Raw genomic sequence first — 26,469 nt, 5'->3', positions numbered from 1 at the left:
GTAAATAGCAAAGCGGTAAATAGGCCTAACTGATCAACAATGTAACCAGTAGCCTGCAGCAAAATGGGTTATGGTAATATTTGCTCAAGATGCAAAATATTTATTATATTCAATGAGAAGAGGTGGATTCCTGACATGGGGCACCTTGTCTAACTTTCATTTCTCCGTGTGTGATTCCCCTTTTAGTCACTAGGGAGAGACCTTTCAACACGGAAAATAGCTGGTTGACTCCGGGTCCAACAGCAGTCAAACAGGCAGGGGCAGACAGGCGCAGTCATCCTCATCAACCGCACGTCGATCTGCGGATCACATCGTCCACGGGATGGATAACGACATCGCCGAACCTGACCCATCCCGGCAGCGCAATGGTGTCGTGGAAGGGCTTTATGGAGAATTCACGGACTCGCTCAACGCAAAGGTCAGATATTCTGTGAGTTTGACTGAGAGTGCTCTCACTATTCAAAAGATCTCATCGTCACCTGGACAGGATGAGGTGGTTTTCCATTTAGCTGACTGTCTTGGCTGCCTGGCTTATAAAGTGGAGGACGAAGCGGATGTTGGGGCGTTCTTTACAGCCTATTTCTACCCGTTCAAGAGGCGATGGATAAGCACAGGCATGGCCCGGCAGAAAGTAGAGCAGTGCTTTCGGGTCGCAATGGTCCAGGACCCTCTCACTAATCTTCAAGAGGCAGAGAGATGGGCGCGTGCCATCAGAGAGGCTTCTATCCGCCAGATACCCCGAAGACATGGTGAGAAGCAAGGCTGCATAGTTGAAATAAAACAGTTGTTTCTTTCTGGTATAGTTATGTTTGATGAGGGCGTAGGTTCTAATTTAATTTAGCCAAACAGCATCAAACTTTAGGCTCTTTATATGGATAATCTGAAAAGTCTGTCATCATTGCCATATACTGTGGGTCTATATTTTTCCTCATTTATTTAGGAGGAATTGTATACTCTGCCCAGGGAAATGGGGCTTATAAATTCAGTTCAAAATGTGAGGGTAACTTTCCATCACCTTTATCCCATACTGCACCTAAGGTCCAGTAATTCACAACCTGCTTACTCGGTTTCTATAGAATATGATAGGCTTAAGTGCCAACTGACTGGGTAAGCTTGGAGAAGGAAATGGAATGTCCTGGAAACCAGCATTACCTGTTGTGTGAGGATGACTGCCAGTTACCCTTCTCAGGGTGAAATCATTTGCATAGATTTGCAACTGTGAAATTTCTGTATAATTTGTAAGGGGTAATTAAGTCATCCCAAAAGCAACATTGCTGAACCCAAGTACTCAAGTGATTGAACTCATCGTTTTTCAACTAATGGTGCTTATGCAGGTTGTCTTGGATCAGGAAAAACCTTATTACAACACAACCGTATTCAAATGCCTGCTTTTGAAATCTTCAGTCCATGTCATAGACTTAGGTCCATGTGCAGAGACCCGACTGACCCTACTGAATCTGTTCTGAACATGAAACAGAGTGCTGCTGATGCTAATTACCCAGTTATCATTCACTTAGGAGATCATTTAGTGTGGATGAAGTTGCCACAGGGAGAGCCATATGCAAAATATTATGCTGACATTCTGTCAAAATATAAATGTCAAAATATCACACATTTTTTGAATTGAGTTTATCCAAGTTATTGCTACAAGATTAAATGTCTCACATTAATATGTGCTTCATTAAATTGCATTATTAGATTGGTTTTATTGGTTTATTCGGATCCCCATTAGCTCTTGCGAAGCAGCAGCTATTCTTCCTGGTTTCCACACAAAAACATAGAACATGACAAGGAACAAAACACTGATACGCTGATAGACAAGAACAGTCACACAAATGAGATAGGAGTGCATGTGCCAAGGGCCTAAATAGGCAGAATGTAAGGCAATTTCCATCTGAATAAAAGGGAGAGCTGTCGAGGATTTAGTCAATCATACATCTATTCGGTTTAAGTTGCAACAAGGAGACACCCTCCCGCATAGAAACATAAAAAATGTCTAACGGTCCTTCTCTGAGAAGGCACTTATATATTAATCAGATATTCTCTAAACATCAGCCCGAGAGCCTTGTATGAAGTCAAAATACAGAATCACACAGTGTTCATAATGTCATTGTGTCCCTAGTCCTTGTTTCTTCAGTAGCTCTGGCATCAATCACTATCGAACGATATGAGAACAATCCATAACATTCAGTGACAGGTCTAGTGACCATCAACCCCTACACAAATGAGTATCATAAATAGAGCACTGGAAATCATGTATTACAGAACGGGAAAACATATACATATGCTAAGCATTGTGTTAATTATCTTAACTGAATAGCTACTTTATTCATCTTAAATATTCCCCATTACACAGAGTGAAGATAATTGTCCATAAAACAGGGGTGCCTGCCTATTATCTGCTTAGGGGCCCATGCTTAGGGGCCCATGCTTAGGGGCCCATGCTTAGGGGCACTCTCTAGACCCCTCAGTGGCATAGTTCTAGAGGAAACGGATATTTGATTTGGCAGTGACGGATTTGGAATGTTGGTTGCCAGAAATGGAGTCAGGTGTTGGTGGAATAAGGAATGAGGTCGCCCCGTGAATTGCCCTTTAGGTGTCCAAGGCAACTGAGACAAGGGTCTTTGTGTGAGTTGCACCTTAGGCCTGGAGCCAGCAGGAGTTGGAGTTTCAGAGCTTTGCCAAGAAGACAGATGGTAACCTGACCTGAGAGGTAACTGGTAGCATTCTCTCTGGCCTGCTGGACTTCAAAAGCCAGTAAAGTACATTTTTAAAATGTCAATTCGCACATATTAATGAAGTGTCTATCGATAGCCACTGATGATAAGCCATTGAAATGCTAACAACTGATGAACTGTGGCATGACTCAGGATTCCTGCTCTAGTACAAGAAGGCTTCTCCATCTGTAGTACAGTGACTACTGCATAATGCAATGATATCATTAATTGATACGTTTTTTTTAGCATTCAAGATTCGGGCCAGACAATAATACAGTATTCAACAGAATATATTATGTATTTTAAATGAGTAATGGGACGCTAATAGATGCAACAAAATATGCCACATTAATTCCTTGTTCTAGAGCAGGGGTGTCAAACTCATCCCATGGAGGGCCTAGTGTCTGCAGGTTTTTGTTTTGCCTTTCAATTAAGACCTAGACAACCGGGTGAGGGGAGTGACCTTAATGTATGAAAATCAGAGGGACAGAGGGTGTATGAAAGTCAGAGGGTGTATAAAAGTCAGAGGGACCGACTAATCCCTGTTCTAGAAGGTGTATGAAAGTCAGAGGGACTGACTAATCCCTGTTCTAGAGGGTGTATGAAAGTCAGAGGGACTGACTAATCCCTGTTCTAGAGGGTGTATGAAAGTCAGAGGGACTGACTAATCCCTGTTCTAGAGGGTGTATGAAAGTATGAAAGTCAGAGACTGACTAATCCCTGAAGGGATATTTATGTTAATTCATTTCATTTTATCTGGTGATGCAGCTGGATAGGTTCGATTAAGAAGGCAATTGCTTTTTTTGCTGTAAGGTTAATGTTTAGGGAAAGCTATCAGACACTTTCAGTGCGTAATAAATACCACATCATTTTGTTGAAACTGTAGATGCTAGATATTCCTTTAAAAAAAAGTATATTGTGGTTCAGTCACAGCTTGACTGGGTAAGGACTGCACAGTGTGTGTTTAAGTATCTGCAGTCTACCATTCAGTTCCTGTCACAGCCAGGTCATAACCGACTGAATGAGGCGTAAATAATGAAATCCTCAAACAATGTGATGTATCTTTGCACATCAAAGGCCATGGAAGTTAATATCCTGCTATTTGCAATGCTTAGAGGTACCATGAAATGAATGTCTGCATTTTTTAACTTTTGACAGGGTTGACTTTCACGAAGGTAAAACGTTTTCAGTGTGAACTTAAACGACTAAACCCAGATATGAAGTATGCAGAAAAGATAATGGACCTATATATTTTTAAATAAGATCATCTTTGATAACTAACAATCACCAAAATAAAAACTCTGGGAGAATCTAAAATTCAAAAAATGTTATGGCCCCCATTGATTTTGTTATAATGTTTGAGTCACTCAGATAGCATAAGAACATGACTTAAGCCATGGCAAAATGTGTAAAATTGCAGGAAATTAGCTTTAAAACTTTAAATGTTGTCTCTCTGTGTGTGTTCCACAGAGAGGGTATGTATCTGTCACTGTGATATCGCCCTACGGCCCAATGCTCTGCTGGCGCCACAGTGTCTCTCAGTGATGGAGACAAGAGCTGAACGGTGCCCCTGCTACATCCGTGGCCTCTCACCCCAGCCAGGATGTTCCCCGGGGGCCCTCGTCTCCCTCTCTGCTCCCTCAGACAGGCCTGCCTGTGACAGGCTGTCAGAGCCCCTGGCTCTACCTCTGTGGGCTGGGTGTCTAACCCCCAAACCTAATCTTGGACTCACTCAAGCTTGTTTGCAGATATGCCAGCTATGTCTGAGTCATGGAGGCAGTGTTACACCTTGGGAACACCTGAGACAGCAAGCTTTCACTTAAAGCCATTTCTACCAACATTGTCTTTTATTTTCCTCAGTGTTCTGGCTAGTTTTCACTTATAATGATGTGTTAAAGCAATAATGCAATAATGTGTGGACATAATGAGAGATATTATGTTCTAAATTCATGTGTTTGGTAATACTATATTTATTGCTTTAGTAGTAGATTGATTATACACAACAAAGTTGATCAGTTAATCAGTTCCGTTAATTTGATCCCAGCCTCAGTACTTTGTTAGTACTCACACTTACTCAGCCACCCCACCTCTCGGTTTACCCTTTTCCTCAGAGAAACACACACACTAGCTTGCTTGTCAGACAGCCCTTCAGCATGAGTCAGGGTCACATCTGCCCACAGGCCCTTAACCACAGCCTCACACACACACACACACACACACACACACACACACACACACACACACACACACACACACACACACACACACACACACACACACACACACACACACACAGTACCTAAAAGGTTGTTTCCGCAGAAATGACTCTGGGCAGCATGTTACAAAATATGACTTAGGGAATGGGCATCAAAGCTTTAATTATTAAATCAAAAACAAGATTGAGCTGGCTCTTCATTTAGGGTCCTCACTGTTTCTGTAACCAACTGAAACAGAAGCCCTGTTCATACCTAGTTCTAACATGCGCCTTGTGTCCTGAACTTGTCAGTATTCTGATTGTGCCCACATCTTTAGACAGGTGTAGACGATGAAAAGACACATTGTGATTTGATTGTAATCAGATCTTCCTGAGGTAGTCAGGCACGGATTGTGTCTGGATATCAGTCAAGTGTAAACAGATCTGGAATGGTCAAACTATTTAAATGATCATTATACCAGCCTCAAACATCATTGACAGATACCACCATTGATTTACGCCACCAGTAATTGTCTTAAAATAAATACATTCATGTTATTTTGAAAGAATATCTGTCAAATAATTTGCTTACAGGGAGGCACCAGCTAATCTGGTCACAATGCGGACACAGTGAACGGATAAGAGACACATTTTAATACAATGTGTAGACACGACAAACCTTGATCACATTGGATCATATTGATCAGATCACATGTTAGCGCAAGGTGTAAACAATGCTATAATGAACCCTGTATGACTGCTACTGAAACCTTTGTAACTATCAAGCTCTGATAACCAACTTCAATTTGGATAGCTTTGCTTTCGTGCTGTATCCATGTGAAGGAGTTTTTTTTTCCTGTGATAAGTGAAACACAGAGCTATACAGTATTTCTAGTTGCAGTCCATAGGTGCACAAACATACACTTCTTTTAATGTCAACTCAATATGTTTTCCATACCCAAGATAGACCTAATAATGATAACCAGTTTTTGACTGATTAGATCACCTGTGAGCACACCTCTTATTGACCCAGGAACCATGGAAATGCTTCCTCAACATATACTCTGAGGCTTCTGGGAGCTGAAGCAATGGGAGGCCCTATGTTTGAAAGTAACGTTACCAAGTTAATGAGTAGGCCAACGTCTAGTTTGCGTCTTTAGTTTTAGCCCCAAGCAACCATTAATGTACTGCTAAAGGAGACTGAAGGAGTCAGGAGACAGGAAACACAGCAGAATACAGAAGAGCATGACATTGCTTACATGGAAATATCTCATGTTCTGTGGTGGTAAAGGCGGTGCTGAATTCCTACTCACAAGCTGTCAGGGGAGGATGTTAAACCGCCTCTGTATTTGAGGCACAAGGACTACAGCATTGGCTTTGACCCCTGAGGAGGCAGCGATTGTTCTGTCATCCCTGAACTGTTTTATCGAAGCCTTTATTTGGCTCATTGTATTGAGAGCATTTTATAGAGCTCATTTTTGACCTCACTTGAGTGGAAAAACGCACTCTAAAAGTTATGTACCAAACGGCAGCATCCACCATTGTGTCTGAAAGACATGTAGTCATAGCCTTTTGTGTATAAAAGCCACATTGTGTAGTGTGAAGAAAAAAATACAATGGCAACCCTTTGTATGAATGGGGAAGAGTTAGCAAGACTGTGTTTTGATACTGTCTTAATACTGCTCTTTCTGATGGTTTCACACCACACTTTGAGATTTTTCGGTACCTCTGCTGTCCCTGCACAGGAGCCAAATGAGTAGGAGGTGCCACTCCAGGTCAGCCGGCTGGTAATTGGATTTCTAGGCAGGGACAAGAGAGGCCATTTCCGCTCAGACGGCACTGGGCATGAACCAGACAGAGGGGCCTTGTGTGGAGGGACAGTGGCACAGCAGGGTAAGGGTGTACTGGTGCCAGTCCTGTTGGCATGAGGCTACAGGATGGAATTTACAGGGCAGCGCGATGGCTGTTTCACTGCTCCCAGGGGTCCAATTAGGCCCATGGGACCGGTCCCAATGCCCAGCAGAACCGGACTCACACTCACTGGTGGGTAGATGCTACCGCATGTGGTATATGCAGGGTTCAGAGGATGATGCTCAACTGCCAACCTTGATCCGGTACTGATAATGTCTGACAGGGTTAATTTGCGTCTGAAGTACTACTCATAACCACAAACAAGTGTAATCTCTGTAAAGATGACCCCAATTAGTCGATTGGTCGATTGTTTGGTCGATAGGCTGTTGCTTGACCAAGATTTTTTTAGTCGAGCAGTGGCAAATATATATATTTTTAATTATGTGGACTAATCCATTTTGAGGCCGCAGGGATGGCAGACCACAGTATCACCAATAGTACATTTACCGTTAATTACCATAATTTCTCATTTGGAATGTTTGTTTAGTTATGGTAATTTATGTTAATGCATTCAATATCTTGTCATAATTACAGGTCCTGGGTGGCACAGCGGTCAAAAAGCACTGAGGCATCACATCACAAGCACTGAGGCATTACTGAGGCATCACTACAGCCCGGGGTTCGATCCCAGGCTGTGTCACAACCGGCCGTGACCGGGAACCCCATAGGACTGCTCACAATTAGCCATCCGGGGTATGGAAGGTTTGACTGGTGCGGCTTCCCTTGGCTCATCGTGCTCTAGCAACTCTGTGTGACAGGGCCAGGCGCCTGCAAGCTGACTCCGGTCATGGTGCGGCTGACATCCAGGTTAAGTGAGCAGTGTAATAAGAAGTAGGTGGCCAGATGGGTCATGTTTCGGAGGACCTTCGCCTCTCCCGAGCAAATTGAGGAGTTGCAGAGATGAGCCATGGGACCTAATTTGGGGAGAAAACAGGGTAAACAAAATATGCTTGTGACCATACCGCCTGTTCAGGGTCGGGCCTGGTTAGTACTGAGACAGGAGATCGCCTGGAAATACCAGGTGCTGTAAGCTAAAAACTATATTATTATTACAGTCTTACCAAACATTGTTGGCAGAGTGCACAACCTAAGTTTTGGTTTATTTCATTCAATTTCCGAGCTGTCAATTTATTCACTGTCTTTTATTTGAAGCGCTCCTGTCAATCTTGAGTAAATACTTGATTACACATAGAAGTAGGCCTAGGCTACCTGGCCTGCGCACAAATGTAGACCTATAAATGTGCCCATTTGGGGATCTGATACTATTTCTGATTGTCTTAACTCACCATCACTGTGGAGCTTCTCAAAAGTCATTTTTCCTTCACCTCAAACAGCAAATAAACAAAGTCTGTTTTTACATCCATTGAGAATGACAATAGTTCCTTAACGTATCCTAATTGAAAAATTCACTCCCTTTTGATAACCACTCAGCATGAAAGGGTGAAAAAATCTCAGGCTCTGATCCAGTTGTAACATCATAAAATAGGCCTGCCTGATTACTTCTTATCCCTTGCGCAAATAGCCTACAGCTGTGTCTGTTTGGGAAACTCTGAGAGCCCAGGATATTTTTACATATTGGCAATGGCAATAGAAGTAATTTTTTGATTTTAATAATTGTAATTTAGATAGAATTGTGATTAACTACATGACATTGATTTCGAGACATGAGGACTTTAATATAAATTCAATTAAACTGTTCCATGAATATGTGCATATGAAAATCATAACTGGCACGCAGATCAGGAGAAATGGTATGATAACTTGGCACTCCAAATGGAAAAGGCTGCCAACCGCTGGTGTATTCTATTACTGGCAACTTCAGGAGCATAATGGCAGAATCTGCAGAGCCCAGCAGCAGCGAGAAGAGGAGGGTCGGGTCAGGAACAGGTTAGGCTTATTGATCTCTGGCTTCCTCTTCAGTCATTTGTGTGTCTTCATTTTTAATCGCAGTGCTTAAAGCATCAGACAAGCCAAGTAGCCTGCATATAGTTGATTTTATTCAAACATAGGGTGTGTCTATAAATGGAAAAATAGATGTTTATAAATTTGGAACAATCTATTGGTCGAAAGAACAGACGACTCTCGACTAAGATTTGTTTTTGTCGGGGACAGCCCTAAATCTCTCTTATGATTTACTATGGCCTCTGAGAAGACAGTGTCCCCTGTGCAGAAAGACAAGGACATCTATAGTAACTACAGTATCAGAGGCTAGGAGTTCATCCTGAGTTAAAAATTACTGTCTCTGAAATTATCTCTCATGGCGCTCTGCAACATCTGAACAAGTTCTGCCAGCTTTTAATTATTCCGTTGGTGTCTGGTAATAATTCTAAAGATAACCAGACAGATCATAACAGAGTAGCATTATTAAATAAATTCTCTGGTACTTTTGTATACTTTTTAGCCAGTAGTTCTGAAAGTAGCACTCATGAGCCAAAAGTGGTCCCCGAAAATTGTGTTACCTCACTTACAGTGCCTTGCGAAAGTATTCGGCCCCCTTGAACTTTGCGACCTTTTGCCACATTTCAGGCTTCAAACATAAAGATATAAAACTGTATTTTTTTGTGAAGAATCAACAACGAGTGGGACACATTCATGAAGTGGAACGACATTTATTGGATATTTCAAATCAAAAACTGAAAAATTGGGCGTGCAAAATTATTCAGCCCCCTTAAGTTAATACTTTGTAGCGCCACCTTTTGCTGCGATTACAGCTGTAAGTCGCTTGGGGTATGTCTCTATCAGTTTTGCACATCGAGAGACTGAAATGTTTTCCCATTCCTCCTTGCAAAACAGCTCGAGCTCAGTGAGGTTGGATGGAGAGCATTTGTGAACAGCAGTTTTCAGTTCTTTCCACAGATTCTCGATTGGATTCAGGTCTGGACTTTGACTTGGCCATTCTAACACCTGGATATGTTTATTTTTGAACCATTCCATTGTAGATTTTGCTTTATGTTTTGGATCATTGTCTTGTTGGAAGACAAATCTCTGTCCCAGTCTCAGGTCTTTTGCAGACTCCATCAGGTTTTCTTCCAGAATGGTCCTGTATTTGGCTCCATCCATCTTCCCATCAATTTTAACCATCTTCCCTGTCCCTGCTGAAGAAAAGCAGGCCCAAACCATGATGCTACCACCACCATGTTTGACAGTGGGGATGGTGTGTTCAGCTGTGTTGCTTTTACGCCAAACATAACGTTTTGCATTGTTGCCAAAATGTTCAATTTTGGTTTCATCTGACCAGAGCACCTTCTTCCACATGTTTGGTGTGTCTCCCAGGTGGCTTGTGGCAAACTTTAAACGACACTTTTTATGGATATCTTTAAGAAATGTCTTTCTTCTTGCCACTCTTCCATAAAGGCCAGATTTGTGCAATATACGACTGATTGTTGTCCTATGGACAGAGTCTCCCACCTCAGCTGTAGATCTCTGCAGTTCATCCAGAGTGATCATGGGCCTCTTGGCTGCATCTCTGATCAGTCTTCTCCTTGTATGAGCTGAAAGTTTAGAGGGACGGCCAGGTCTTGGTAGATTTGCAGTGGTCTGATACTCCTTCCATTTCAATATTATCGCTTGCACAGTGCTCCTTGGGATGTTTAAATCTTGGGAAATCTTTTTGTATCCAAATCCGGCTTTAAACTTCTTCACAACAGTATCTCGGACCTGCCTGGTGTGTTCCTTGTTCTTCATGATGCTCTCTGCGCTTTTAACAGACCTCTGAGACTATCACAGTGCAGGTGCATTTATACGGAGACTTGATTACACACAGGTGGATTGTATTTATCATCATTAGTCATTTAGGTCAACATTGGATCATTCAGAGATCCTCACTGAACTTCTGGAGAGAGTTTGCTGCACTGAAAGTAAAGGGGCTGAATAATTTTGCACGTCCAATTTTTCAGTTTTTGATTTGTTAAAAAAGTTTGAAATATCCAATAAATGTCGTTCCACTTCATGATTGTGTCCCACTTGTTGTTGATTCTTCACAAAAAAATACAGTTTTATATCTTTATGTTTGAAGCCTGAAATGTGGCAAAAGGTCGCAAAGTTCAAGTGGGCCGAATACTTTCGCAAGGCACTGTATGTGCAGAATGTGCACCACATCATTGCTTTCTCTCTCGCTCTGCTCTGTGTGCATCTTGCTAGCTTTCACTCAAATTGTGAGGGGCTGAAGCTCATTGGCTGGAACTCAAATTGCTAAGGGGCTGGCCCACCTGTGGGAAAATGTAGGGAAATTGCGCAGCACAGAAAAACTGTTGCTTTCAAATTAGGGATTTGTGGCTAATTTAGGCAAAACTGCAGATTGACACATCCAGCCCAAAGCGGGAGGTTTAAAAAATACTTAGTATTCGCCAATGTTCCGGAGCATATCTTCAACTTCAACATTAGGGGAATGACTTGAGGTGGCATATGTTTTGTTAGACTTACATTTCTGGGGGAAAATAAGTGGGTCACAAAAACAATAACGTCAAGCACCATCTGTGAGTGAATGGTGTCACTGCCCTTGGCATCACTGTTTAATGCTATTTTTTTAACACTGTTTTTCTGCCAAGGGATCTAGAGGGTAGAGACTCCGTTCATAACCTGTTTGACATGTCTGAGATTGATGTCAGAAAAACATTTTGGAAGACAATGGAGAGTGGAGCAATTCTTCCCTTGACAGCTTGAGAATACCAACTCACAAACTATTCCTTCTTCCCTCTTGTTTATCTACATCTCTCACTCTATTGCTCTCTTTTTCTATTCTCTCTCTCTCTCTCTCTCTCTCTCTCTCTCTCTCTCTCTCTCTCTCTCTCTCTCAGATGTGAAGTATTATGAGCTACGGCGGCCCTGCAGGGTCATGGTTCTGGTGAACCCCCAGAGTGGGCGGGGCCAGGCTCTCCAGCTTTTCTCCGGGCAAATCGAGCCCATGCTCACCGAGGCTTCAGTCCCCTACACATTGGTCATCACTGGTCAGTCCCACACACTGGTCAACACTCAGTCCCTTACACACCTACCTGCTTGAACCCTATTATCTCACTGCCCTGATTGCATACACACACACACATGCACACGTGCACGCACGCACGCACGCACGCACACACACACACACACACACACACACACACACACACACACAGTGTTTGACTGCACTGCCTTGTTGGATCCCCTGCTCCCAGTATTATATACTCTCAACTGCTTTTCACTAACAGTAGCAATGAGTTCAAAGTCACTGAACTCTGCATAACCTTTCACTGAAAAAAAGTAAGGTATCTTTGAGCAAGCAGGAACAATCCAAGGAGCCAGAAAGACTTTTAAAAATCACTTCAGCTACACATTAACACCACCACCTATACTTCACCATCACCCAGTATAGCTGACAAGAAACTATCTCTGCCAGCGTTACAAACCATCACCAAGACACCTATGAGTTGTTCAATGCCTTCTTAATCTTTGAAACAACTGAAAAAGGAGAGAACAGAGAGAGAGAGGAGAAAGAGTGAGTTCAGTCCCAGGGGACATGGGGAAGGTTAGCATCTGCATGGTGGTGAAAAAAGGCAGGATAATTACCGACGTTCGGCGTGACGATGCTGGGAGCTGGGAGAATATGTCACCAGAGGCTCTCTCAGCTAGCGCTGCTTCCCTCCACTGCCTGGGTACTGTAGCTAGCCTGTCTGAGTGGATTAACCAGCGCCACCTCGCTGCCCTGCCTGGGTACTGTAGCTAGCCTGTCTGAGTGGATTAACCAGCGCCACCTCGCTGCCCTGCCTGGGTACTGTAGCTAGCCTGTCTGAGTGGATTAACCAGCGCCACCTCGCTGCCCTGCCTGGGTACTGTAGCTAGCCTGTTTGAGTGGATTAACGAGCGCCACCTCGCTGCCCTGCCTGGGTACTGTAGCTAGCCTGTCTGAGTGGATTAACCAGCGCCACTTCGCTGCCCTGCCTGGGTACTGTAGCTAGCCTGTCTGAGTGGATTAACCAGCGCCACCTCGCTGCCCTGCCTGGGTACTGTAGCTAGCCTGTCTGAGTGGATTAACCAGCGCCACCTCGCTGCCCTGCCTGGGTACTGTAGCTAGCCTGTCTGAGTGGATTAACCAGCGCCACCTCGCTGCCCTGCCTGGGTACTGTAGCTAGCCTGTCTGAGTGGATTAACCAGCGCCACCTCGCTGCCCTGCCTGGGTACTGTAGCTAGCCTGTCTGAGTGGATTAACCAGCGCCACCTCGCTGCCCTGCCTACCTCCACTTAGGGAATGGAGCCCTGCAGAACTATCATGTCATCTACTAGTCTATGCCAGAGGACTAAGGCACTCTGAGAGGATCGTCTTTCAGCGAGGGGGTGAATCTGGGGGTTTTCTGTGGTGTGTGTTCATGTGCTTGTGTGCACCTGCATGTGTGTGTCTCCCTCAGAAACTGAGGGAGCACATGTGGAAAACAGTTCAATGTTCAAGTAGCTATGTATTCAGGAACTGAGAGCAAAAAAACGTTATATTGGGCATGCGGTATCATCCTAACACAAAAGGGACCTTGGTTCATATCACATTAACAAAGAGTAGCTACCAAGCTATAGCTCATCAGAAGAGACGATTACGTAAAATCCAGAAAGTCAAGAGATGGTGAGGTAGCTCCTGCCTATGTGTGTTTGTGTGTGGCAGTGACCCTGTGAATAAGGAGAGGGCTGGGAAGTGCAGCCTCAGCCTCCAACCAGCAGTGCTGAGTCAGCCGCAGCAGCCTCCCTCTGCCTGACAGCACAGGACCACATCACTCCGCTCTCAGTTTTCCCATACATACCAAACAGCATGGACTTAAAGGAAACTCAGTGGGTGAGGGAGGGCTAGGGGACAGGTACATGTTATGCTAGGAGAGGAGGATAAGAGGAGGAGAGGGGGGGTGGATGTAGTAATGTCGTCCGGTCATTTTTCAAACCTCAACACATACGGTAACTCAAGCAGAAAAGTAATGCCCTTGTGATGACAATGCCTCAACACACCCACAGAGACACAGGCATAGACACACACAATTGCAATAACAAACAAGCACAGTACTGCCTTTAGCAGAGCTGATGTTTGCTGCAGAACACAAGTCTCAGCTGGCAGAATGGTGCTAGACAGTGTGCTTAGGGGGGATCCAATAAGACCCCCTGCAGCGCGACTGTCTCAAGGACATCTCCAATAAAACTCCACTAAACAAACAGAGTCGGCCCCAGTCGTCACATTAACTATCACAGCAGTGGCAGATGTTTGCACTAAGGCCTGCTGCTTTGAAGACTGCCATTGGCCAGTTGAATAGCCACTGCACGGTCTAATGATATGTATGGACTGATAGAGGGAAATTGAATCCCTTTTCTCTCCCATCCCACTGATCCCTCCCTGGGGGCTTCTGGTGAAGGGAGGCCATCTCTCGGACCTTATTCTCGCTCTCTTTCCTCCCTCCTTCTCCTCCCTCCTTCTCATTGTGTTTCTCTCTGTCTCCCATAGAGCACCAGAACCATGCGAGGGACCTGGTGAGAGAGACTGATCTGTCACAGTGGGACGCTCTGGTCATCCTGTCAGGAGACGGGCTGCTGTTCGAGGTGCGCCAAGTATAGACACTGCATGAACACGTTTCCAGCATAGATAACTTGTCTAAAGTTTCCCTAAGACTGTTTGAATAAGCAGTGGGGTTTGTGGGATACAACTCTCGCTGTTTGTGTGTGTTTGCCTGTCCGGTCAGGTGTTGAATGGTCTTCTGGAGAGAGAGGACTGGGAGGAGGCCATCCAGACCCCACTGGGCATCTTACCAGGGGGCTCGGGCAATGCCCTGGCAGCCTCTGTCCACCACTACACTAAGTAAGTCCACTAATGAGACATTTAAATGGATAGAGTACAGTAGAATGGAAAGCAATAGGAAAACTGGCCTGGACAAAGAAGGTGATTTATCCCTTTTCTATGGATGTAATTATCTGACTGGGCAGATTAGGCACATTTCTCGAGAGACAAGGGAGAGAGATAGTGTCTGCTTCAGCTTCAAACTTCATAAAGTCCAAGGAGAGTCATTATTTGACGGTTGCTGATAGCTACTTTTAATGGAGTGATGTAATGGGTTCTAGAGCAACTGGAAATTCAGTGGACTACTACTGAGGTAGTGTCTGGACCGCTTTTATTACTGCTGGAGCCCCCTAAATATACAATGTCAACAGAAAAACAACAACAAAATACACAGCGAGTTGAATAAAGCTTTGCAACCTATGAACAACCCTAACCCTAACACCCCTGTTCAACCCAACCAAGCTAACCCTAGCCACACCATTACCCTCGCCACAACCATTACCCTAGCCATAACCAATAACCATTACCCTAGCCACAACCATTACCCTAGCCACAACCATTACCCTAGCCACAACACTTACCCTAGCCACAACCCTTACCCTAAACACATCCCTTACCCTAGCCACATCCCTTACCCTAGCCACATCCCTTACCCTAGCCACAACCCTTACTCTAGCCACATCCCTTACCCTAGCCACAACCCTTACCCTAGCCACAACATAGCCACAACCATTACCCTAGCCACAACCATTACCCTAGCCACAACCATTACCCTAGCCACAACCCTTACACTAAACACATCCCTTACCCTAGCCACATCCCTTACCCTGGCCACATCCCTTACCCTAGCCACATCCCTTACCCTAGCCACATCCCTTACCCTAGCCACATCCCTTACCCTAGCCACAACCCTTACCCTAGCCACAACCCTTACCCTAGCCACATCCCTCACCCTACCCACATCCCTTACCGTATCCACAACCATTACCTTAGCCACAACCATTACCCTAGCCACAACCCTTACCCTAGCCACATCCCTTACCCTAGCCACATCCCTTACCCTAGCCACAACCCTTACCCTAGCCACAACCCTTACCCTAGCCACAACATGGCCACATCCCTCACCCTACCCACATCCCTTACCGTATCCACAACCATTACCGTAGCCACAACCATTACCCTAGCCACAACCCTTACCCTAGCCACATCCCTTACCCTAGCCACATCCCTTACCCTAGCCACATCCCTTACCCTAGCCACATCCCTTACCCTAGCCACAACATGGCCACAACCCTTACCCTAGCCACAACCCTTACACTAAACACATCCCTTACCCTAGCCACAACCCTTACCCTAGCCACATCCCTTACCCTAGCCACAACCCTAACCCTAGCCACATCCCTTACCCTAGCCACAACCATTACCCTAGCCACATCCCTTACCCTAGCCACATCCCTTACCCTAGCCACATCCCTTACCCTAGCCACATCCCTTACCCTAGCCACAACATGGCCACAACCCTTACCCTAGCCACAACCCTTACACTAAACACATCCCTTACCCTAGCCACAACCCTTACCCTAGCCACATCCCTTACCCTAGCCACAACCCTAACCCTAGCCACATCCCTTACCCTAGCCACAACCATTACCCTAGCCACAACCATTACCCTAGCCACAACCCTTACCCTAACCACAACCCTTACCCTAGCCACAACATGGCCACAACCCTTACCCTAGTCACAACCTAGACACAACCCTTACCCTAGCCACAACCCTTACCCTAGCCACAACCCTTACCCTAGTCACAACCTAGCCACATCCCTTACCCTAGCCACAACCATTACCCTAGCCACAACCATTACCCTAGCCATAACCATTACCCTAGCCACATCCCTTACCCTAGCCACAACCATTACCCTAGCCACAACCATTACCCTAGCCACAACCCTTACCCTAACCACAACCCTTACCCTAGCCACAACATGGCCACAACCCTTACCCTAGTCACAACCTAGACACAACCCTTACCCTAGCCACAACCCTTACCCTAGCCACAACCCTTACCCTAGTCACAACCTAGCCACAACCATTACCCTAGCCACAACCATTACCCTAGCCACATCCCTTACCCTAGCCACATCCCTTACCCTAGCCACATCCCTTACCCTAGCCACAACCCTTACCCTAGCCACAACCCTTACCCTAGCCACAACATGGCCACAACCCTTACCCTAGCCACAACCCTTACCCTAGCCACATCCCTCACCCTACCCACATCCCTTACCGTAACCACAACCATTACCGTAGCCACAACCATTACCCTAGCCACATCCCTTACCCTAGCCACAACCCTTACTCTAGCCACAACCCTTACTCTAGCCACAACCCTTACACTAAACACATCCCTTACCCTAGCCATAACCCTTACCCTAGCTATAACCCTTACCCTAGCCACAACCCTTACCCTAGCCACAACCCTTACCCTAGCCACAACCCTTACCCTAGTCACAACCCTTACCCTAGTCACAACCTAGCCACATCCCTTACCCTAGCCACAACCATTACCCTAGCCACAACCATTACCCTAGCCACAACCCTTACCCTAGCCACAACATGGCCACAACCCTTACCCTAGCCACAACCCTTACCCTAGCCACAACCCTTATCCTAGTCACAACCTAGCCACATCCCTTACCCTATCCACAACCATTACCTTAGCCACAACCATTACCCTAGCCACATCCCTTACCCTAGCCACAACCCTTACTCTAGTTACAGCCCTTACTCTAGCACAACCCTTACACTAAACACATCCCTTACCCTAGCCACAACCCTTACCCTAGCCACAACCCTTACCCTAGCCACATCCCTTACCCTAGCCACATCCCTTACCCTAGCCACATCCCTTACCCTAGCCATATCCCTTACCCTAGCCACAACCCTTACCCTAACCACAACCCTTACCCTAGCCACAACATGGCCACAACCCTTACCCTAGCCACAACCCTTACCCTAGCCACATCCCTCACCCTACCCACATCCCTTACCGTATCCACAACCATTACCTTAGCCACAACCATTACCCTAGCCACAACCCTTACCCTAGCCACATCCCTTACCCTAGCCACAACCATTACTCTAGCCACAACCCTTACACTAAACACATCCCTTACCCTAGCCATAACCCTTACCCTAGCCATAACCCTTACCCTAGCCACAACCCTTACCCTAGCCACATCCCTTACCCTAGCCACATCCCTTACCCTAGCCACAACCATTACCCTAGCCACAACCATTACCCTAGCCACAACCCTTACCCTAGCCACAACATGGCCACAACCCTTACCCTAGCCACAACCCTTACCCTAGTCACAACCTAGCCACAACCCTTACCCTAGCCACAACCCTTACCCTAGCCACAACCCTTACCCTAGCCAAATCCCTTACCCCAGCCACATCCCTTATCCTAGCCACATCCCTTACCCTAGCCACAACCCTTACACTAGCCACATCCCTTACCCTAGCCACATCCCGTACCCTAGCCACATCCATTACCCTAGATACAACCCTTGCCCTAGCCACAACCATTACCCTAGCCACATCCCTTACCCTAGCCACAACCCTTTAGCCTAGCCACAACCCTTACCCTAGCCACAACCCTTACCCTAGCCACATCCCTTACCCTAGCCACAACCATTACCCTAGCCACAACCCTTACCCTAGCCACATCCCTTACCCTAGCCACAACCCTTACCCTAGCCACAACTATTACCCTAGCCACAACCCTTACCCTAGCCACATCCCTTACCCTAGCCACAACCCTTACCCTAGCCACAACCCTTACCCTAGTTTCATGTCCACACCCCAGTTCAACACTAACCCCGTTATCTTACAGTCAGACAGTGAAGATGGTTATGTTTAAAGTACTGTAACTGTCCAGTGTTTCCAGATCTCTATGAAATATGACCTATAATTAATTACAATATGAGTTAAATAGTGTTCCTTCCAACAAAAAAAAAATTAAGAATGTTAAAAACAGCTTTTCTGTGTTGGAATGGTGTGGGCATACCCCAACAACAGAATGGTGTGGGTGTACAGTGTACCGGTCATTACAAATATTAATGTGAGTAAACTGCTGATTGGCCAGCTCATCCTCCTCAGGAGTATGACATCATACTCTATGAGGAGATAGCAAGCATTTTTGAAACAGTCACTTTTGAGTTTTTCTCCTAGTTGTACTTTGGCCACAAAAACGAGTATAGGACGAGTCAACAACATTATTTGGGTATGAGTTAGCAGAATATGAATTTAAAAGTGAGATTTTCACTGGACAGTTACTTAAAAACAATGGGATTAGGATTTAACCGGCTTGTGGACATGAACCTAGGGTTAGGGTTATGGCGAGGGTTAGGGTTACTGCTGTAAGTACAATGTATTACCATTCTAGAGTTAGGGTTAGCGTCATTACTTTTAATTGAATGAGTAGCTCCGGCTCAATTGAACCACAGACTGATACCTAACTGCCTCAGTCTACTGTGAGCTGACTGCTACTCCCTGCAGGTCTCCCCCGGCCTGGGGTAAGGAGCTGCTGCTGAGCTGTGGCTTCCTGCTGTGTAAAGGCCTGGTGACTCGGCTCGACCTGGTCTCTGTCCACCTGGCCTCCAGCCAGCGCATCTTCTCCTTCCTCTCCCTGGCCTGGGGCTTCGTGGCCGACGTCGACATTGAGAGCGAGAAGTACCGCCTCGTTGGCCCCATGCGATTCCTGGTGGGTACGCTGATGCGCCTGGCCTCCCTCAAAGTATATCAAGGTAGGCTGGCATACCTGCCTGCTCCTCCCTTCACACCCCAGAACTCCTCCCTCTGCTCCTCTCTACCCTGTGGGCCCAACAGCTCCCCCAATCAGAACTCTCGCCACAACCACATCACAAACTCCAACCACAGCACAAACTCCAACCACAACACCGCCCACAACTCCTCCAACATTGCCAACACAACCATGAGGACCGAGCCCCAACCAGTCAACCAGAAGGGGCCTCCTGACTCGCTCCTAGCAGACCTGGAGCAGCCGGTGCCTGATCATTGGACAGTAGTGAAGGAGGAAGACTTTGTACTGGTATTGGCCATGTTCCAGTCCCACTTGGCTGAGGACCTGTTTGCCGCCCCTGGTGCCGCGGCAGACGACGGCTTCATCCACCTGTTGTATGTGCGTGCAGGCATCTCCAGACTAGCTCTGCTCACACTCTTCATGACCATGGAGAAAGGGGGGCACCTGGCTATTGGCTGCCCACACCTTGTGTATGAGAGGGTGAAGGCCTTTCGCCTGGAGCCTCTGTCCCCCGAGGGAGCGATCACTGTGGACGGGGAGATGGTGGAGTACGGGCCAGTACAGGCCCAGGTTCATGAAGGAATCGCCAGGCTCATCTCAGGCTGAGAATCTACTTGGAGAGTTTGTCCTCCCCACAGCTCTGACTTCTTGCTCCCTTTCTTACTCTGTCTACTGTATATACAAAGTGCCAAAGACATTATATCAGCCTTTGGAAAATCCCCCCTCTTTTTTTCTACAGATACATTCAGTATCTATCTCTGTGTCCTGTTGTTTAGAGATCCCTCCCTTTCCTCTCCATGCTTCATTCAGGGTCAAAGCCATGGATGTTCTTGCAGCTGGATGGTCTCAGCTAAGAGTGTGTGTGTATGATAGTGTTTTGTGAGCGGTGTGTTTAGTAGGGAGGGGCCCATGGCTGTGGAGTACCTTGTGTACACTTATTAGTGTGATACAAGTGAAGAGAAGCACATTCTTCTGTCTCGCGAGGATGTGGCAGGCAACCAGCTCTACGCCCGCTATCTAGCCCCGGGGTAATCATTCTGTGGAGGATGAGACACAGGCCTGACATGAAGGCCTTCCCCCCTCAGGATATACTGTTCGAGTCATGGATGTAGGTTCTCTATGGAGAAGCACAACGTTGGAGAATGCAGCATTGTAAACCTCCACCAATGACATTAGGTTACTCTTCTCCCTCTCACCAGTGAAAACCTCCCCTTTACCTCCGTGTTTAATGGATGGGGTGGAAGGGGTTAGGTGCTAGTGAGGTTGTGTTAAAGCAGCATGGAGGTTCAGGAACCTGGCCAGCTGAGGTTACCTTCTTATATATCTCGCCTGTCTCCTACCCTGCTGCTGCTGCAGCTCAAACCAACATGCTTCTTGGACCACCTTCTTCCTGACACACACACACAAACACACAGGCTTGACACTCCCTTTCAGATCTGGAGCACTCAGCAAGGAGGGGGATGGTCTCGTCTGCTACATATGACCCCTTCTAGCTGTGTTAAGGTTGTACTCTCTCCTCCTTCACAAGATGTTGGAGCCATCAGCACCTAATGTGTCCTTATTTTGAAGCTTTATGGGTGAATGAAAAATACTAGCGGATAGAACTACAAGCAGTTGAAGATACAGCACATTGTTGATTTTTATGAACGGTTTTATTGTAGATAAAATAATAGAAATATTTATGTTATTTTCTGTCCAAGCACACACTAAGAAGGGAAACATGGCTTTGCACTACGCAGCACTGCATGGGTCAGTGGGTTTTGCACATTGACTCGATCAATAAGAGTTGGAGCGACCAGGCCAGAGTGCTGTGCTGTCTACTGGGGCCTTTTTCTTGTCGGGGTGGAGATGATGAGCATTAGTGCACAGGAGCATTAGTGCACAGGAGCAATTAGTGCACAGGAGCATTAGTGCACAGGAGCATTAGTGCACAGGAGCATTAGTGCACAAGCGCAAATGTGAGCATTATCATCAGTTCTACTCGCACCAGTTCATGCCAGGTCGGGTTCACCCCAGAGATATAACAATTACTGGTTTAACTAATCCTAGAGCACACACTTGGTTAGGTTTGACTCAAAATGTCATATGGGTGGAAGGGTTTTAATGTACTGTATAATGAATCTAAAAGGATGCTTAAAATGACTCTACCTGAAGGTATGCTGACTGCAGATGTAACATTAACTTCTCCCATTCTGATTTCAATCTTCCATGTCTGTGCCTGTACCTGACTTTGATATGCCTTTAGATAAATACAAGTTTAAGTTTCATTTGTCACATGCACAAGTACAGTGAAATGCTTAACTTGAAAGCCCTACCCGACAGTGCAGTATTATATACCTCAGGTACGGTAGCTCATGCTAGACTGTGTATACTGAGTATATATATATATATATATGTATAATAAAAAAAAATTAAACAAGGGGGAAAAACACAAGAAAGAAGAAAGAAGAGAGGAAGCTATATACAGTGTCAGTGCCAGTACCAAATTTACAACGTACAGAGATACTGGAGTTTTGAGGTAGATAAGAAAATGTAGGCAGGGATTAAGAGAAAGTGACTGGAAGCAGGATAAATCATTTATTATTATAATATTAAACATACTGTATGGTACCTTTTACCCCATACATACCTATCTACCTACCTAATCCTCATTTGTCAGGCTCTGCTGGTGGTGTTGACAAGGTCATAGACCATGCATACACAAGTTAAAGCACATATCCAAATTGAGAGATTAGCTATGGAAATTCTTTCAATGTGGCCCGTTCTGGGACACCTCACTGCTCTTTATGCAGTGGGAGGGGTCCCCCTAGTGGATTTACCTTAACCAGTCATTGCAGTGTAAGTGGTGGAAGTTCTGACAAAGTACTTGCACATTTGTTTCTATGGTACAACAGTAGTACTGTATAAAATCTTATGATAGCTCACTTTCATTCTTTGTATGTTTGGTAGCATTGATTCACTAGCATACTGGTATCCAGGTTATGAAAACAATTACGAGCCATTTTGAATTCAACTACAATCACTTCATAATCAATTCCTAATCATATTTCCATCTGAATATCAAAAACCTGCATTTGAATCACCTCAGGTACGGTAGCTCATGCTAGACTGTGTATACTGAGTATCATCTCTCCTCAACCGAACAGACAAGCGGACATCCACTGCTGACCCTGGCTGACCCTAGTGACTGTTATGTAATATGTACAAAAAACAACTGGTCTCAACACATCTGAGTGGAGTAATTGCAATTGTGTTGAACTACTGTTATCTTCTCTGTCCTGTACCCTTGGCTGGTAGGGTGGACTGTGGAGTGACTACATCATAGTACTGTTATTAATATGCAAAAACTGCTGTAGTCCTCTCATTGCATTCATGTCATTTTTTATGTCATCATTACCGTGTAGGAGAGAGATCTATATTTTTCCAGTGTTTCATTTAGTAAGAACCACAACTAAATACATGAATCATGCTGTATCGACTGTCTGAATGGTAATACAATTCCCAAATTCTTCAAGAGTTCTGTCTTGTTCATCATTAGCAGCCATCTTTTCATCAACACTGTTAATTGTTTTTATATAAAGTGAAAATGATAACCCAGTGGTTAATATTGTCCATTACAGGTGTTGTGTATTTGAGGGTGTATTAAAGTTCTGCTTGTAGGACCAGACTAATCTTATCTTTATGACAGCAGTGTTCCAATGTCAGTACTGCTGACAGCTTCTCTACCTCTAACCGTGGATACCCATTCTAAATATCCACCTGTTGAGAGAGTAACCACTAAATAATATCATTTGTTGGCCTATACTAAGGAGACCGGTATAGAGAACCTGGCTGGAGCAAGAGTTGACCACAATTTCTCCATGCCTACTATATCTCCCAAATATACAGGAGAATATCCACTTTGCCATGTGTCAGTCAAACTCAAGGGATGACGATAGAAGCTAATACGCCGAGTTGTGGAAACAATTTATATAATCTGTCACGTGACATAGTAATAATCACTGGCTTTATAATGAAGAGGTGGACGTATTTCAGGGCACGCAAGAGAGAGAGGAGGGAGGAGATAAAGAGAGGGTGAGATAAGACAATAAGGCAGGTAGAGAGTGTTCGGATGAGATTGCATCAGGTAAGTAAAGCAACGTTATTTTCAGTTACAGTGCTCTTGTCGGTTACCATATAATTTCAGAGTATCTGCATATGAGTATCTGCACATGACGACAATCAAATATCGAGGAAAAAATATATTGTAAATGCATTACATTCAGTGTGTTAATTCTCTATTCTGTGTTACATTAATTATTTAGGCAATTAATAAACAGGTTGTCACAACACTGCCATTTGTGCGTAAAGCAGCTGACCTCAGGTCGCTTAATTTCTGGTTCTAGTTAATTGCTCTCCACTCTCCCTCGCTCCAAATTCTAATATTTCATTCATGAGCACCGACGTCGTACTATTCATATTCTAAATGGTAAAATGACTCACATCTACATGGACCACATCCTATAAATACGGATTATACTCCCTCTTGGTCATCTGTGCACAGGCTGACCCAACAAGAGGAGGAAATTGAAGATTAACCTTCGTGTAACAGCCAAGAGAGAAGACTTGTGCAAACAAACAACAATAGAAGGAACAGAAGAATATCGAAGTAATCCAACTGGAGTTATAAAAGTTGTAAAATGTCTCTAGTGGGCGCCCTGCCTTTCCTGAAACCGCGCCTATCCCCTTCTGTTTCTCCTGGGCGCCAAAGAAGACACACACTGCCAGCAAGCGAGTTCCGGCCGCTCAACACTCAAGATGCTATCAGCGTGTTCGAAATCGAGAAAGAGGGTAAGTTGTCCATAGATTCAATTATAAATGTGTGTATGTATTATGTGTTATGAATTAATGGCACGAATATACAATGTATTAGCGTTATCAGGGGTACTCAAGTCACGCGTAAATCTCGTGCCAACAGCCTCTCCTTGGGCTTTACGCACGTTGACTGTCTCTTCCTTTCCATAACACTTTGTATTAATCCCTTTTTATAGGTTTAATGCACTGATACGGATCCGCCTTGGACAGTGAGTCCAAAGATGATGAAAAAGTGTGTCTCTCTTTTCCTCCGCCAGCCTTTATCTCTGTGTCAGGAGACTGCCCGCTCCACCTTGATGAGGTGCGTCATTTCCTCATGCTGTGTCCAGAGCTGTCCATGGGCTGGTTTGAGGAGGGGAGACTAGTAGCCTTCATCATTGGGTCCCAATGGGACCAGGACAGACTCACCCTAGTAAGACACCTTCTATGATGTTATATAATTTCCTATTGATTCATAGGTCATTTACTCTATATCTTACTGTGTTTTTATTAGCTCACTGATAGTTTTTCGAAATCAGGTGCTCTGTATCACATCACTATACATATTATTGAATTAACTCTACTTGAGCTACATTTGCATTTTCCTTTGCTGCAGGACGCCCTAACTCTTCACAAGCCCAAAGGTTCCACAGTTCATATCCATGTGCTGGCGGTCCACCGGACATTCCGGCAGCAGGGCAAGGGCCCTATCCTGATGTGGCGCTACCTGCAGTACCTACGCTGCCTGCCCTATGTGCGCCGTGCAGTGCTCATGTGCGAGGACTTCCTGGTTCCCTTCTACCAGAAGTCTGGCTTCAAGGTGCAGGGCCGCTGTTCCATCACGGTGGCATCACTGACCTTCACAGAGATGCAGTACCCTGTGAGGGGCCATGCCCTGATGCGGCGCAACAGTGAAGCTATTGGTTTTTCTCAGACTGCGTTATTATTGGAGAAACAGACTCAGAGGCTTGAGTCTGTGTTATTATTGGAGGAACCGATTCAGAGGAGTGAGACTGCATTGTTATTGGAGGAACAGACTCAGAGGACTGAGCCTGAGCCTGAGCCTGCTGATGTGTAAATCTTTTTTTACTGAGTAAGATATTAGATTCCTGCTGTACATATAAACTATGATGTAAAATAAAGTGATGTAAACATTTACATTTATATCTAAGATGGTAGTCTAAAGTGCACACCATACATGCATGACCAATGCAGGGAGTCTTTAAGCTTTATTACAATGTTTTAATTTAACGTTAGTTAATATGTGAATATTTCAACGTTAACTAGCTACATGCTAATGAATGTTAGAACAAATATTGTGTGACTTCTGTCTGTGTGAGATTATATTTTTACTGCAAATGTTCCCGTTTTATTTATTGTAAGTTTTGTCTGAAGGTTTGGGTTGCAAGCCCCCTCCTCTCTGACGGTATATGGACTGACGTCACTGACTACCAGGCTTTAGCAGCTCAACCGTGCCTCTTTATCTCTATTAGTGGGCATTAGGTATACTGTAAACGTCTGAGGATTTACAAGAGGATCCTTTCATTGGACTGCCAGTAGATCTAGTGACTTAACAAGCCCGTTTTCATACGATGAGAAAAGTAGGCTACATCCACACCAATTTGGATTACTGTTTGTCTATTCATTTCCCTTTGGGTCATGTGCAGAGCGTTAATCAAACCATGTAATATCTTCTCTTACTCCACCAGAACCTGTCTTACCCTTGAAACCAATCATATCTTTAATAAATATGTTTTTGTACTGTTTTTGTTATTAAAAAATATAATAAAGATGATAATGTATTAACTTTCTGAGCATGTTCAATTTGGATGACTTCAGTATAATAATGATAATATAATTTAGTCATAAGAATACACAACATCATATGCATACTTTGGCTGTGTTTACACATGCAGCCAAATTCGGATCCTTTGCCAAATTATTGGTCCAATAAGTGGGAAAAGATCCGAATTGGGCTACCTGTGTAAACGCAGCCTAACATTTGTCACGACCCAGAACTAAAGATTGCGTTAACATGGCCAGCTACTGGACAGGAAAGACTACTGGACAGCAGCTTTCAATCTATAGCTAGAGGACTCCTGATATCTCCAGGTGACTTCAACCTACTTACGTCTACCTTCGGTTCATTTCTTTCCATCTCTTTCTATCTCCTCCTTGCCTCTTCTGACCTCACCCTTTCCCGGACCCCT

General features: G+C 45.0%; 2 protein-coding genes across 3 annotated transcripts; both read left to right on the top strand.

The window, feature by feature from the left end:
* Positions 1 to 202: 202 nt before the first annotated feature.
* Positions 203 to 23,086, top strand: LOC110486550 (sphingosine kinase 1-like). Its single transcript, XM_021558242.3, has 5 exons — positions 203 to 749; positions 11,619 to 11,768; positions 14,270 to 14,364; positions 14,505 to 14,620; positions 19,162 to 23,086. The coding sequence occupies exons 1-5, from the start codon at positions 323 to 325 to the stop codon at positions 20,030 to 20,032; spliced, it is 1,659 nt and encodes a 552-aa protein (XP_021413917.3). The 5' UTR covers positions 203 to 322; the 3' UTR covers positions 20,033 to 23,086.
* Positions 23,087 to 23,460: 374 nt separating this feature from the next.
* Positions 23,461 to 26,065, top strand: LOC100135782 (retinal arylalkylamine N-acetyltransferase). 2 transcript variants are annotated; one of them, NM_001124180.1, is given in 4 exon segments: positions 24,010 to 24,256; positions 24,538 to 24,692; positions 24,876 to 25,194; positions 25,234 to 26,063. In NM_001124180.1, coding segments are annotated over 4 exon segments (729 nt in total). In that variant the 5' UTR covers positions 24,010 to 24,105; the 3' UTR covers positions 25,338 to 26,063.
* Positions 26,066 to 26,469: the final 404 nt, after the last annotated feature.

Source organism: Oncorhynchus mykiss, chromosome 13 (genome assembly GCF_057628025.1).
Source record: "Oncorhynchus mykiss isolate SJ-2025 chromosome 13, ASM5762802v1, whole genome shotgun sequence".
Taxonomy (NCBI): Eukaryota; Metazoa; Chordata; class Actinopteri; order Salmoniformes; family Salmonidae; genus Oncorhynchus; species Oncorhynchus mykiss.
The sequence above is the reverse complement of the archived record's forward strand: the minus strand, read 5'-3'. Positions and strand labels throughout refer to the sequence as shown.

What these genes read in the sequence shown, in the direction of transcription:
- LOC100135782 (XM_021556128.3), top strand. Translation starts at nt 24,106, where the DNA reads ATGTCTCTAGTGGGCGCCCTGCCTTTCCTGAAACCGCGCCTATCCCCT. An exon ending in GTTCGAAATCGAGAAAGAGG is followed by an intron (nt 24,257 to 24,537) that starts GTAAGTTGTCCA and finishes TTCCTCCGCCAG; the next exon opens with CCTTTATCTCTGTGTCAGGA. An exon ending in ACCAGGACAGACTCACCCTA is followed by an intron (nt 24,693 to 24,875) that starts GTAAGACACCTT and finishes CCTTTGCTGCAG; the next exon opens with GACGCCCTAACTCTTCACAA.
- LOC110486550 (XM_021558242.3), top strand. Translation starts at nt 323, where the DNA reads ATGGATAACGACATCGCCGAACCTGACCCATCCCGGCAGCGCAATGGT. An exon ending in CTACACATTGGTCATCACTG is followed by an intron (nt 11,769 to 14,269) that starts GTCAGTCCCACA and finishes TGTCTCCCATAG; the next exon opens with AGCACCAGAACCATGCGAGG. An exon ending in GAGACGGGCTGCTGTTCGAG is followed by an intron (nt 14,365 to 14,504) that starts GTGCGCCAAGTA and finishes CTGTCCGGTCAG; the next exon opens with GTGTTGAATGGTCTTCTGGA.